Source organism: Python bivittatus, unplaced genomic scaffold (assembly GCF_059951505.1).
Source record: "Python bivittatus isolate LINGU-HERP-01145 unplaced genomic scaffold, Pbiv_v1 ctg000560_np1212, whole genome shotgun sequence".
Lineage (NCBI taxonomy): Eukaryota > Metazoa > Chordata > Lepidosauria > Squamata > Pythonidae > Python > Python bivittatus.
Genome location: NW_028277083.1, coordinates 10152388 through 10165903, shown reverse-complemented (window position 1 = coordinate 10165903; position 13516 = coordinate 10152388). Strand labels below are relative to the sequence as shown.

The 13516-nt window shown below is 42.7% G+C and overlaps 1 protein-coding gene across 2 annotated transcripts in view; it reads right to left on the bottom strand.

Annotated features, from left to right (window-relative positions):
• ABCA3 (ATP binding cassette subfamily A member 3) overlaps positions 1-13516 on the bottom strand; it is a 65242-nt gene that overhangs the window by 38883 nt on the left and 12843 nt on the right. For both annotated transcript variants that reach the window (XM_088148172.1, XM_088148173.1), the window contains exons 3-4: positions 4763-4854; positions 1254-1518 (exon numbers count right to left, since the gene is read on the bottom strand). In XM_088148172.1, coding sequence (XP_088004298.1) covers positions 1254-1518; positions 4763-4816 — 319 coding nt within the window. In that variant the 5' untranslated portion in view covers positions 4817-4854. The remainder of the gene's footprint in view (positions 1-1253; positions 1519-4762; positions 4855-13516) is intronic.

Genomic DNA, 13516 nt, shown 5'->3' with positions numbered 1-13516 from the left:
GGCAGGAATATGGTCAATTGGGCATAGAGGCTGAATCTGGTGCCAAGAGGTACTGTGCCACAAAAGCCCTAAGAGGTCAATGTTTTCCCAGAGAAACCAGATTCTTGGTGGCACAAAACCATAAGTGGTTTTAGTAAACAATGACCTACAAGTCATGGTGTAAAGATCAGCATTATGGCAAACCCAGCTAATTGTAGTTTATTCACTAATCCATATTTAAGCTAACAGTGTTACAGTAATGGGACTTGCCAACCCAATCAGAGAATGAAGAATGCAGACTTGGTTGGATCCCAACCAAGGATCCACCAAACCACTCATCTTCTGGGAGCCCAGAAGACAAGGCAATGAAGGGAACATTGCCCACTAGGAGCCAAGGTGTATTCTTGTTTGCCCACTAGGAGCCAATATGCACTGATAGACTGCCTATGAATGTGGAGGTTCAGGAATAAGCTAGTCTGTAATAATGCCCCCTTTTGCCACTTAAGTTAGTGGCCATCATCCTATCTTACAGTGGCACATTTCACCCTTTCTCAGTTGTTTCCTGGGAAAAATCAAGATGTAGGCTTTGGCCTGCAAAGCCATAAGTCAGCCTTCTTCTGTCCGGGTGGCCCCTGAGCTATGGTTTCTCAGAATTGTCCAGTCTAGCACAGCCATTAGTGAGAAAGATCTAAATCTAGATATATGCAGAACTGTACCCACTCATTAAAACTTGCCTGTATTTTCCAATCATCATAGGAGGTCCTGGTTGACCTCCTACCATGTCAGAAAGGTAGGTTAGAAGGCACCTGAGGCACAGCCTTTTCCACCGTGGCCCCATGCTTATAGCATTGTGAATTTGGCTGACGGACTTCTTTTTCTGAGATAGGTAGTATTGTGGTTTGTTTCCCTCTAGCAGGCATTTCCTCTTGGCCTCGTTCTGCCTGGCCTGAGTTACTTTAGGATGGGCAGGGTTGGTTTTAAAAATGATCTTTATAAATCAGGAGGGAGGGAGGAAGATCAGAATGATTTTACTGGGTGATCTTGAGTTCTAATATTCTAAGAAGCGGATGGTATTTACCCTCCATTTTCTTCACCTTGTTTTCAATTATTTGTACGCATTCCAGAGTGTTGCAATAGTCATGCTGATTTCCTGCAGTATTTCTAGCATTGCATAACTCATAGTCAGCTGAAAACAAAGCCTTACTGTCACAGGAGACTGACTCCCTAAACCGAAGGAAACGTTGGGATGCAAACTACCCTGCCGGGTTGCAGACCTTTGATATTGATCTCCAAGGCCTTCTCCACCGCCTCGGCGATCCTTTGCACGGCTGTGTTGTTGGAGGGAATGTACGCCAGTTCCCAGAGGACGCCCGGATGCCAGAGATGGAAGAATTTGGGCAGTCTATCCACCTGCTTGCTGTGGTATAAGGTGGCATTGGGGTGATTGACTGAATGGACACGGTGGCGAAGGCCAATCAGGATGGCCGCAAACAACAAGGGGAGACAAATCTCAATGAGTGTGACCAAAATCTTCCGCTTCTGCAAGAAGGAAACAGAAAGGGTGCAAGTTAGGAATTTGGTGGAGTTACAACTGGGTGTTTACAGTTGAAGAGGAGCAAAATGGCAAGGGGTTAACAATTAGCTTGGCACGCTCCAAAGATGGAGAGCGTACAGGACCAGTCTGGAGGTGCATCCTTTTTTTGGGAGAGCCTACCAGGGGCATTGCAAAAAGCATTCATTTCTTGATTATTTATTGACACCGCTGTTCCAGAAAACAAGGTCCCTAGACTTCAGTGGACTGGGGCAAGAGGGTACCAAGGGACGGCAACAGCTACCAGCATGAATCAGGAGTTGCAATCCATTCTGGGTGCAGGTGTGAATTCATGTCCTCATATATTTATTCCCTGATACTAGGGCCCAAGACTGATGCCATGTAGCATTCTGTTTCTATAAGAAAGCCTCCTTTTGGCTGACTGAATCTTAAAACACAAAAGGTTGGAATAATGAATATGAATTCTAAGCTATTCTTCATTCTACTTCTCTTTTGGATCTGGGAATCTCTAATCTCATTTATTCAACCTGATGGCTTCTAGGTATCTTGGAACATCTCTAATTCTGATCAACATCTGGAGCAAACAGGTTGGGAAAGGCTCGTCATCTACTAAGGCAATTTTGAGACCCCTTTGCTGGTCATTGACCATATTTCCAAACAAACACATACTTTGAGACCCTTCTCGGTTGGTTTGTTCAGAAAGCAGCATATAATGCCTCATTCATCTTACAGACATGCCACATTCTCTTTGTGTTCACAACCCAATTTGCCATTGAGGGATTGTGGGAAGAGCGTTGGAGCAGATCATGCTTTTTTGTAGTAACTGCTGTCAAAACTACCAAGGTATCTGGATCACAACCCTTGGAGAGCTGTGAATCCATCTTCTTTGTAAATGCTATATGGTTTGTGGATGGGCCCTAGACTAATCAGAGTACAGCACATATCAATCTACAATATAAGGATTCTGGTGTGCTTTGAAAATAAACAAAGTGATGTCATTAGGACTTTGAGAAGTAGGTTTGGCTGGAAGACTGAACATTTCTCCTGGAGCTTGGAGTGGGTCGTGACTGAATGAGGACTGGAATTTCCAGGGTCCCAGGATCTGAACAACAGCACTGCAGTGACCACTTTTCTGGTTTCATGTACAGTATGCAACATTCACTAAGGAAAAGAGCAAGTAGGGCACGTGTTTTCCACGCAGATGTCTTCAGTTTTCATCCTGGCCACCTCCAGTTAAAATCACAACAATAACAACTGTAGGCAGCAAACCTTAGAAACCATCTCTGTTGGAGATCTACAGAACGAAGGCAACAGTCGTTGAAAACGATCAAGAGATACAGAGTGACTCAGTTATAAGGCAGTTTCATGGTTAGAACTGTAATTCCCAAAGCACATATTGGCTGCACAAACACAGGTTGATGTGTATACGTGATGAGCGCCAACCTTATGTAGCTAAAGCAACACAATCCAGGATGGATATCAGCAGACTTGGGGAACTTCCAAGATCTGCTGAAGTACAAGCCATCCTTTTTCAAGATCATTTCATTCTATAAAACACAGCCATCTCACGCAAAAATGTTTGAGTGGGCTGAGAGGCTGAGATGAAGCATGAGACGCTGGAATGGAGAATTGCATGTGGGGGTGGACATGGTTGGCTGGCAGTGGCCGGGAATCTGACTCTGCAACATTTGTTGAAGGTTCAGTTTATTGCTGCCATAGTCTGTAAGAGGCCAAGTTAACAATACCCTCTTTCTCCACACTTTGAGTAGCCATTTACTAGCCATTGATCAACTGCAGTAAGCTTTGTATCCTGTCTAGTTTATGTTTAATATGTTTTCATTAAGCATTCTAAGAAAAAACAAGGAGAAAAAACAAAAGAAGGAGGGCAAAAAGGGGATTAAAAAAGCAAAGTGAACAAACTGGGAATTTACAAGCCTGTACTTTTTCAATATTTCATTATTTAATTGTAAAGAACTCAGCATATTCTCTTGTTTTTTTAAAAACAACAACTCCAAATCACAGTCTAGACAGAATCTAAATACCGGGAACAGCAGTAAGCAAAATAGAAATAATAAAATAAGGTTATCAAATACAATGAATTATACTCATACTACTGAAGACCTGTTCTATTTAAGAGAACCTATAAAACTGAAATACTAGGACTTGGCGTAAAGAGAAACCTGAATTTTGGATACTGTAGGAAGAGAACCCTATTTGTCCATGATGACAAAAAAATCAGGAGTCGGATCTGCAAATTACAAATGTCATTAAGGGGCACCAGCTTTCTTGAGCTGCAGTTCCCATCATCTGATGTGTGAAATGGCTAGACTTGACGTAGGAGATAAATTTGAGTGACATGGGGGGAAATGGGTGGGGAAGACAGGTTGGTTATGCGGATGCAAACACAATGGGGTTTTCACACATGACAATTGTTCATTGATAAGGTACTTGTAATCAGTTTCACATGTAACCTGTATCAGCATGACCACCCTCTGTTCCCCCACCTCCCCCCAATTTAAACATTTCCTCCCACCTCCCCCCAATTTAAATCCTAGATCAGTCCAGCCACTCTATGCATCTGATGAAGGGAGATGCAACTCATCATCAAAAAAAAGTTAAGAAGACCAGATTTCTATCTTGAGCTAAGTCAGGGGTTTGAGAAAGAGAGAGAGAGGCCATCCTTCTCAAAAGTTGTGGGTAGGGCCAAGAAAAAGCATTTCATCAAAATCAGCATAATTAAGCTGACAATAATTTTCACCCTCTGTCACATCAAACATTGCAATGTAAGAATGGTTCTTAGAGGCCTCTGAGAGACAAACCCAAGTTTCCTGGGGTCACACGCAGCCCTCAGATTGTTCTGCCATAATATGGGCTTGTTGGGTTTAGCAGGTTGAGTGAAACTAGCACTATGGTTTGGAAACTATGGCTTATGGCTAGTGCATTGAGCAAACCCAATTGTTCGTTTAACAATCCATAGTTAAAACAATGTCTTGTGTGGCATGAGAGCCAGAAAGGAAGGCATGTTTTAAGCAGATATCTTGATTATGATGTCTTCTTCAGATGTGTTGCACTTCAACTTCCCTAATCCTCAAGCTGGGGATCACTGGAACTGAAGTCCAACCTATCTGGAGGAAGTTAAAGAAGACTGGCTTACAGCTAGGTTTAACTTCTACTCGTTCGTTTCCACGGACCTCCTTTCTGTCGATTCTCCATGGCTCCAAATCAACTCACCTGCAAGATGTAATTCTTCCAGAGAAGAAGTCCAAACTGCCGTAACGCAACCATCTTTTCAGTTGGGAAGGGAGGACCAACTTTCTCAGATTCTGCGGAAAAGCAATATTGGAGCCATAAGATACAAATACAAAGCAAGTCCATCATCAAGTAGCCATTTAATGGAGGGACAATTTGGACAACAACCCTAGTTAAATCTTTGTCCTGGAGCAAAAAAATCTCCTGTAAATTTGTAAACTAGTGGTTCAAGATCACAGAAAATCTATACATTACACAAGTTGGTATGTGTGTGTATGTTATATATCTGTATCTATATCAAGGTAAGAATGCACGTGTATGTGTCTGCCCATCCATCCATCCATCCATCCATCCATCCATCCATCCATCCATCCATCCATCCATCTATCTATCTATCTATCTATCTATCTATCTATCTATCTATCTATCTATCTATCGGAGTAAGGTGGTTGTCTGATCCCTCTTCAAATGCTACATGGAATGACCTTGGGCAAAATGGGGGAATGAATAAACCTGTAGATGAAGATGATGTGAAGAACCTTTGAAGGAGGAGTTACCACTGGTTTCATTAAAGGAGATTTGTCTTCTAATCTATGGACAATGTAGTCCAGATGTTTTGGGCTTCATATCCCAATGGCTGAATCCAGCTGAGGGAATGACCAGGGATGGTGGAAACCCCAAACTTCCAAGGAGGCATCTGGCTGTCCAGTTCTGTTGAACCCAAGGATGAAGCAGATTTCTGGAGTTGTACTGTATGTTGTATTAAGTCACAATAATGGTTTGCTTGATTTGGGCTTAACACATTCTGCAAGCCCAACCATTTGAGCTCATAAAACCAGGTTTGTAATGGAGGTGGCACTAATTTTTCTGACACATGCACACACAAATAAACACACACACACACACACACACACACACACGCCCTGGATCACCCTGCTGAAATTTGACAGGTAAACTGTAATTTTGGTAGTGCAATATAGCCTTTCTCTTACAATTCAAGGTTAAAAAGACGTTGTGCCCAACTTTGTACTGTATAAAGAAAAACACAATTATTCCATAACTAAAAGAAAAAGTTGAGATTTTCAGCCCACCCAGCCTAGCAATCTACTGTGGTTAAACTGACTACAATAATCGTTTGGGGAAGTGAAAAAAGAAAAGTAAATAAAATACAGCTACTGACAGACCAATGTAACCCCCATTAGCGTGTGGTGCAAATCCAGCATATTTTCTAACTTTTTATTTCTTTAGAACTTTTTAAATATTATAAATAAAGCTTTAAGTTGTGGATTTGACACAAAAAAGAAGGGTCTGACGCAATGCCCAAATCAAATTTCTCTTTCGGTTCAGTCGTTTGGGGCAAAGAACATGATGCGTTCATTCCACCATAAGATACATTTGTTCTACCGCAGGACATTTCACAGCATTTTCAGTGAGAATCTGTGTTTTTGCACTGACTCTGAATACAGAGTCTTATTCAGATTCCCTTACAATCAGAGATCCCTTTTGTTTCATGCTGTTCATTCAGAAGGCCAAACAAGCACACATGAAAAATACAGTTTGTCTTCGCAAGCTAATCATCCCAGGTGTCCAACTTCTTAACGGCAGCCAGTTGGTGCAGAGTCCGGCTTTGCAACATTACACTCCAGGTTTCCAGGGCAAACACAAACTACAGATAAGCCAGCCTCACTTCCATAAGCAAACAGCAAGGATGAAGCAGGGGACCCAACACAATTCCAGTAGGAAGAACCTAATACTGCTAGCGTGAGGTACATCTGAGTGTGCACACATGAGAAGAGGCATTGTCTCTACCCAACAATTACGATCCTGCCAGCTTAAAAGACTGGGCACCGTGGTGATAAACTAAATTATTTCTCCTCCTTTGTCTTCTGTCTTTCCTCAACACCACCTTCCATCCAGAATCCTGCCTTTGGCGTGGAATCTCGTTGCCTTTTCTAAATGCTGATCTCCCTCAACCTGCTGATCTCCTGCAACTCCGCTTCAGGCTGGAATCCCAGAACCTGCATTTCTATGCCTTTCAAGAACTACCAGGCTGGAAAAGTTTGGAGGATGCATTCAGCAGCCCACGATTTATTGGAGTGTGTAAATGCTACCAAGAGTCCAAGAAAGGCTTGGTAGCAGAAACTGCTTCGCACACCAAACTCGGAAACAAAGAAAGTTAGCCTTAAGGTGCTAGCAGAGAAAACACATAAATCTTAAGGAAAAAAGAAGGGAAGATTAAGGAACAAAGCACTCCTGAGTGAGTACTTTTCCATCAACAATACAGAACTGAAGTCAAGTGTCCCCTGGACATCTAATCCTAAAAAGAAATTAATCCTCACCAGATTAGAATTGCATCTAGGTGGGGCAAATTTAACTGTTCCAACTATCCTCTCTTCCAACCTCTGATTACCATCTCACACACTTTGTGATCTGTGGAACATCAGATATGAATGTAGATTTAGCATTTCTCCAAGCCAAAGGCTCTCTTATTTGTTTTTAAAAATTGCATGGGACAGGCTGTGTGTTTTCAGCAGGTGAAGCATTACCCAAGGCGCCACCTTGCCTCCCAGATAGCTCTTGAGCAAAGGTCAAGGTATGTGCAATAACACACAAAGTCATATACAACTGGGGATTTGGCCACCTGATGGAGCACTTTGTCAATGACTACCAGTCTTAAAGACTGGGTGCAGCCTACAGGCCCAGGGGTACCCTACCTCTACATACTATGGGCATGGGTATATCAATGCAAAAGGAGGCTGTCTTGATCTCCTTTTCTGTAGGCTTCCTAGATCTGCTGAGCCACCATGCAAGATGGAAAGCTATCTAGATGGACATAGCGCTGATCCAGTGGGGCAATTCTTATGTTCTGGAGGATCTTCAAGGACAGCCCTATGTACAGTGAACTACAGTAGCCCAAACATGAGGTGACAAGAACATGAGTGACTATTATCCCCAGTGTATCTCCTGATTGTTGTAGAGAGGAAGCCTTCTTGAGGATGCTTCGTGAACCAGGAATTTGCTATATGGTGGTCTGAGAGTGCACATTCTTGATACAAGTGCCCTGTGTGTAGAATGTCCTTTCTTGGCAATGATGGTCCTCTAACCTTTAATGTTCTGTTTTTTTTTGGTGCTTTCAAGTCAGTTTCCTTGGCAAGATTTCAGAAGTGGTTTGCCATTGCCTCCTTCCTAGGTCTGAGAGAGAGTTGACTGGCCAAGGTCACCCAGCTGGCTTTGTACTTAAGGCAGGACTAGAATTCACATGCTACTGAGCATGGGGTTTGGCACTGATGATGTTACCTAGCTGGGTAATGAAACATCTGCAAGCCAACAGCCAAGCTTAGAGAGCACCAAGGACTTCACAGATCAGCCCTGAGCTACAGATATTCTCTTCTATTGGAGCGTTTTTCAGACTTGGCCGCTTTAAGATGTGTGGACTTCAACTCCCAGAATTCCCCCAGCCAGCCTGCTGGTTGGGGAATTCTGGGAGTTGAAGTCCACACATCTTAAAGCGGCCAAGTCTGAAAAACACTGATCTAGAAAATGCCAGCTTGAGAATGGCTTTGTGAGAAGCCTGGATTCACAGCAGCTATAACTTTCAAATCATGATGTGATGCGCCCCTTGCTGATTGCAACATTGCAACTGAAAGTCCCTGCATTGTTCTAAGTCACTGGTGGGAGTCAGAAAGTGTGTCTTCTCTGTCATGGCACCTGCCTTCTGGACCATCATTCCCTCTGAGATTCGCCCGGCCCTCACTCGGGCCCTATTTAAACAAACTCTTAAGACCCAGGCCAAGGGTTAGGGTGGATGATGGTCCCCTTGTCTGATGTTCTGTTTTAAATGATTGTTTTTTCCCAGATGTCTGATGATTCCTGTAGGGTACATATTTTATCGTTGCATTTTGTAAGCTGCCTGGAGTTGGGACAGATTGTGGTGGCTTATAAAGTTCATAAACAAACAAACGAGTCCTCATGTGCATGGCTTGGTTTGGGTTTAGTGTGTCGTGAGACCCCAATCACTGTGGTTCATAAACCATGGTTTATGGCTTAGCGTCATGCTTAAACTCAGTGATTATTGGTACATTCCACAAAGCTGGCTAAATCAAGCCATAGCTGGCTGCATTTTCCCCCATTTCTCCCAGGATTTGGACAAAAGGTCTCCGAAGTTTTCTTTTTTAAAAAACTTTTTACAACTCCCACCATCCAACCTAACTGCACAATATAAATTTTGTTATCATGCAAACAGCTCCTCCAACCCAGAGTTGCAGTCTCTTCCTGATTTCCGTTCATCTCAAAGAGTGATTAATGGCAGGGAAGAGAAGACAAGCAGAGCCACCTTAGAACAAGGACAAAATCAAGGTTGCAAGGTTGTTTTAGCCCAGATATAAGCTTGTTCCGCTGATCTTGGCTACGTTCATTCCTACACTTCATACTTCACAGTCAAAAACTGCCCATCAAATGGAAAAAGTGGCTTGTTTGCATTCAGTTCCAAACATGTCCCCTGTTTCAGCTTGGGGGGGGTTGCTTCCCACTGTGACCAAAGGAGGAAATTTCTAATGATCTGGATTGGAGCAGGAAAGGAAATACAAGCATCTTGAACAAAGCCACAAGGTGACCTGTATAAAGGAACGTTTTGCAATCAAGGAAGGCTGTAATTATCTCACACCAGACTCCCACTGGGAGTGTGTACAACACACCCACGAGGCTGCACAATGGAAGAACAAGAGGCACGTTACAGAAGGTGGGAGAGGAAAAAAAACCCTTGCTGTGAGCAACAGTGGAGAACACACCTGGATGAACAAGGTTGCAAAGAGTGACAAAACGCAAGAGAAACACACCATGCAAATACAGGTGTGGGACAAGGATAAACTGAAATACGGTCCTGTCATGTAGCAAGGCCCAGAGACCTTCTGACAAGTGGGAACAGCACAGCAACCATGCAAACCTACAACCATCCAAAGTGCAGTGTGAAACAGGAAAAATAGGTTGGCGTGCTCAGGAGCATTCCTTCCCTGTAGATAAGGGGAAACTGCCCAGTCCAAAGGTTGTTTCATGCAATTGTCCTTAGAAGTGAATCTGATAGAGTTAAACGGTTCTCCTCTCTAATGTCAGAAATAGCTGCCATGAGGGTCACCCTGCCCCCAAGATAATGACCTTGCTGCTCAAAATTGCAGAAGGAGCTGTTTTTAAAGAAAGGACCTGTCCCCCTTGGCTAATGAAGAAGTAAACTTTGCAGCAAAAAAACCCAATCAACCAAAACAAAACATCTCCCTCCCTTTCAGTGTTTGACTTCACCGTTTGGATGTCTGGGAAGTTCAACTGGTATTTGTGATGCTTGCAAGATCCATTGGGTCGCCATCATTCTACCTTCTCGCCTTAGAATAGATCCCAGTTTTCACTGTGGATTGTGGACCTGGCTGACATTTCTAGCAGCAAATTCTAAGGTGTTGTATTTAATTAATAATCTTCCTTGCCGGTAACGCTACTGCCTGGTGGAGCAGAGAATGGATGGAGAAGTCAAAGATGCAGGTAACATGCAGCATTCATTTGCTCAATTTCCCTGCATTGTCTTGGTTGCAAAGTCATTTCTTTGAAAAAATGCATTTTTTAATAAATAGGATTAAAACCTGGGGGGGTTCTCAGCCACCCTTCTGTCTCCAAGTTTCTGTGGCTGGTGTTCCTATTTTTCCTGCCTTTTCAGGGGTGTCTGCAAGGGAGGGGGGAATTTAAAAAACTCAAGAGGGTGGCCACAACTATGGAATTGAAGCATCACCCCTTTTTTATATGCATCACAGCACATGTAAAAAGAGAGAAAAGGCTTCAATTGCATGGTTAGGGTTGCTATCTTGACTTTTTTGACCCCTCCATCTGGACAACTCTGTAAAGAGTGGAGCTATGCTGCCGAGTAAGCAAGATGATTCTTCTATCGCACATCTTCATGTCTCCAGATCACCTCTAAAGAAGGTCCCATTTGCTAGTTGAATTTCCCCCTTCTTTCACAATCTGATGTCCACATCTGAAGGAGATATGAGGAGATGGGTCTATGGGGGATCCATCAAGCAGAGAGGAGGACTGCAGGAACGAGACCTGCTCAAAAGAATGATCTCTTATGCAATGCGTCCTGAGGACACATCATCGGTGAAATAAACAAGCTACTGATCCGGTTTCTCTTTTCCATAAGAGGGATGTTGAAAGGTCCAGAACACCTGGAGTTAAGCTAAGGAGGAGTCATGCTGCCAGAAAAGGTGAACAAACTAGCAGATTAAAAGTAGAACATTGGGAGTCTCACCTCTCAATGAAAGAACATTAAGAGATTGACAATCCTTCTTCAAAGTAACTCTTTCCTAACCTCCATATGGGTTGGATTTCAGCTCTCAGAATCTCAAGCCAGCACAGCTAAAGAATTCTGAGATTGAAGTCCAACGGATTTGGAAGACAGAGTTTTTGGAAGCTTGTGTTAAAAGTCAGAGGCACAATTTCTTGGTGTTTATGGGCCAAAAGAGGAACAGGCCTACATGTTTCAAGAGAACGTTCTGTGCTGAAGAAGACTCCTTAATTGCTCTTAAAGGCTCTCCAATTTAGCAACCTGGAGAAGAATTGCAATGTTCGCTATGTTGGGTAGAAAATCTGGGAGTTACAATCCAAACACATTTGGAGTGGATTACACTGAGGAAATCTGATTCATCTTCTCATTTTGGGACAGGGCTCAAACCACATAAGACATATTTCCTTTTCTTTTTTTAAAGAACCATTATTAAATATTAAAAATAATCTTGTATGTTTCTTTATTTATATATGTTCTGGAACTGAAAGGAGAAATCTTCCTATTTTTACAGGGCTACATACATCTCTCTGGTTTACAAACCCCATAATCAAAAAATGTGTTGGCCAACCTCGACTGGAGTTGATGTCCCCCCAAAACTGCAAGTTCTACCCCCAAGGAACAGCCTATTCCTTAGCTTTTTTTTCTCCCCCAGATATTCTTTATGGAACAATCTGCATTATAGATGCCCTGAAAGTGGAGAAGTAAACATGCTGAAAGAACTTACTCTCCCATCCAAGTTAAATTAGCTGTGAAATTCTTAGCAGTGCAATTATGTCTTTAAGCTAAGTTGCCTGGGTATAGATAGGTTTGTTGTTAAGCCCATTATGTTAGCACAATAAAACACTATACTGGATAACTGTACTACTGCAGTATTATCGAAGTGGACAAACTGCTATTGCCCTATCTAATTACCTGCCTGTCTTACCTACTCACCTTACCTCCCTATCTACCAAACCTGCCTATCTGCTCAACTTGCTTAGCTGCCTATCCATCTACCTATCAACCTACCAGCCTGCCTATCTGCTAAGCAACCCACCTGCTATTCAACCCACCTGCTATTCAACCTACCTGCCCACCAACCCATCTCTCCCTATTTACCTCCCTCCCTATCAACCTACCTGCCTACCTATCTGCTAAGCAACCTACCTGCCCACCAACTCATCTCTCCCCATTAACCTCCCTCCCTATTAACTTACCCGCTTACCTATCTGCTATTCAACCCACCTGCTATTCAACCTACCTGCCCATCAACCCATCTCTCCCCATTAACCTCCCTCCCTCCCTCCCTCCTTATCTACCTGTCTCCCTACCAAGCCTCCCTCCCTCCCTTTCCAATCTCTGCCTAACCTGTTCGATTTATTAGCAGTCTAAGCACAAAGAAACCCAAACAAATACACAAACATTGAAAAATGCATCGTGAAACCAAGTAAAGAGAAAACAAATTAGAAAGCAAAAGAACAACGCATCACATACAGGAAATACAAAAATAATTAAAATGTCACCTTTGGATGCAGAGTCACAAGGTAGGTGGAAACCAGCCAAGTACATCAACTCACTCATCCCTCCAGCCCACCAAAGCTGCTTCTTCAGAGCCAGATATAATAATCTACCCTCAGCACTTTTATATGGGGGATTTGATAAAAGCCCCAGGATTAGCTGAACCTGTCCTTGTAGCGATGGTTCAGTTGAATCTATTCTGCACATGCGGCTACATTGGTCCTCCTACAATGATCAAAGAAGACACATCTTCTCATCTTCTCTTGCTACATGCACCAAATTATCCTGAGGAACTCCATGTCAATGACCTCTTACCAGACAAGAAAAGTGTTATTACCCATGACGTAGTGAAGTTCCGTATAGCTGCTGTGAAGGTGCGCAAACAACTTACTGGTGCACATGACTGACATCCTCATACCTGATTCACTTATCTTATGGCTATGTGGATGGTTTAGTTTATATATAGTTTACTTATAAACGTATAAACATATATAATAAATATTATCTATCTACAGGTAGTCTTTGTTTAGCAACCACAACTGGGACCAGCAATTCAGTTGTTAAGTGAAGCGGTTGCTAAGTGAAACCATGACTGTGCTTAAGATCTTAATTCAGCTTTCCTTGGCTTTACAGACCTGAGAAGGTCATAAATGCGAGGATTGGTCGCAAAGTTACTTTTTCATCACCATCGTAACTGCGAATGGTTGCTGTACAAGGCAGTCGCTAAATGAGGATTACCTGTATCTATCTAGATAGACCTATAGGTTTCTATAGATCTACATATATAATAAATATTATCAATCAATCATAAACAAAAATCTTCCTTGAGAGTTTTGATCCTCTCCAAGAACTAGGACTCAGTTCCAGTTGATTTTGATCAGCCGGCCCCCAACTAGGACTACACTAGTCAAGCCCCT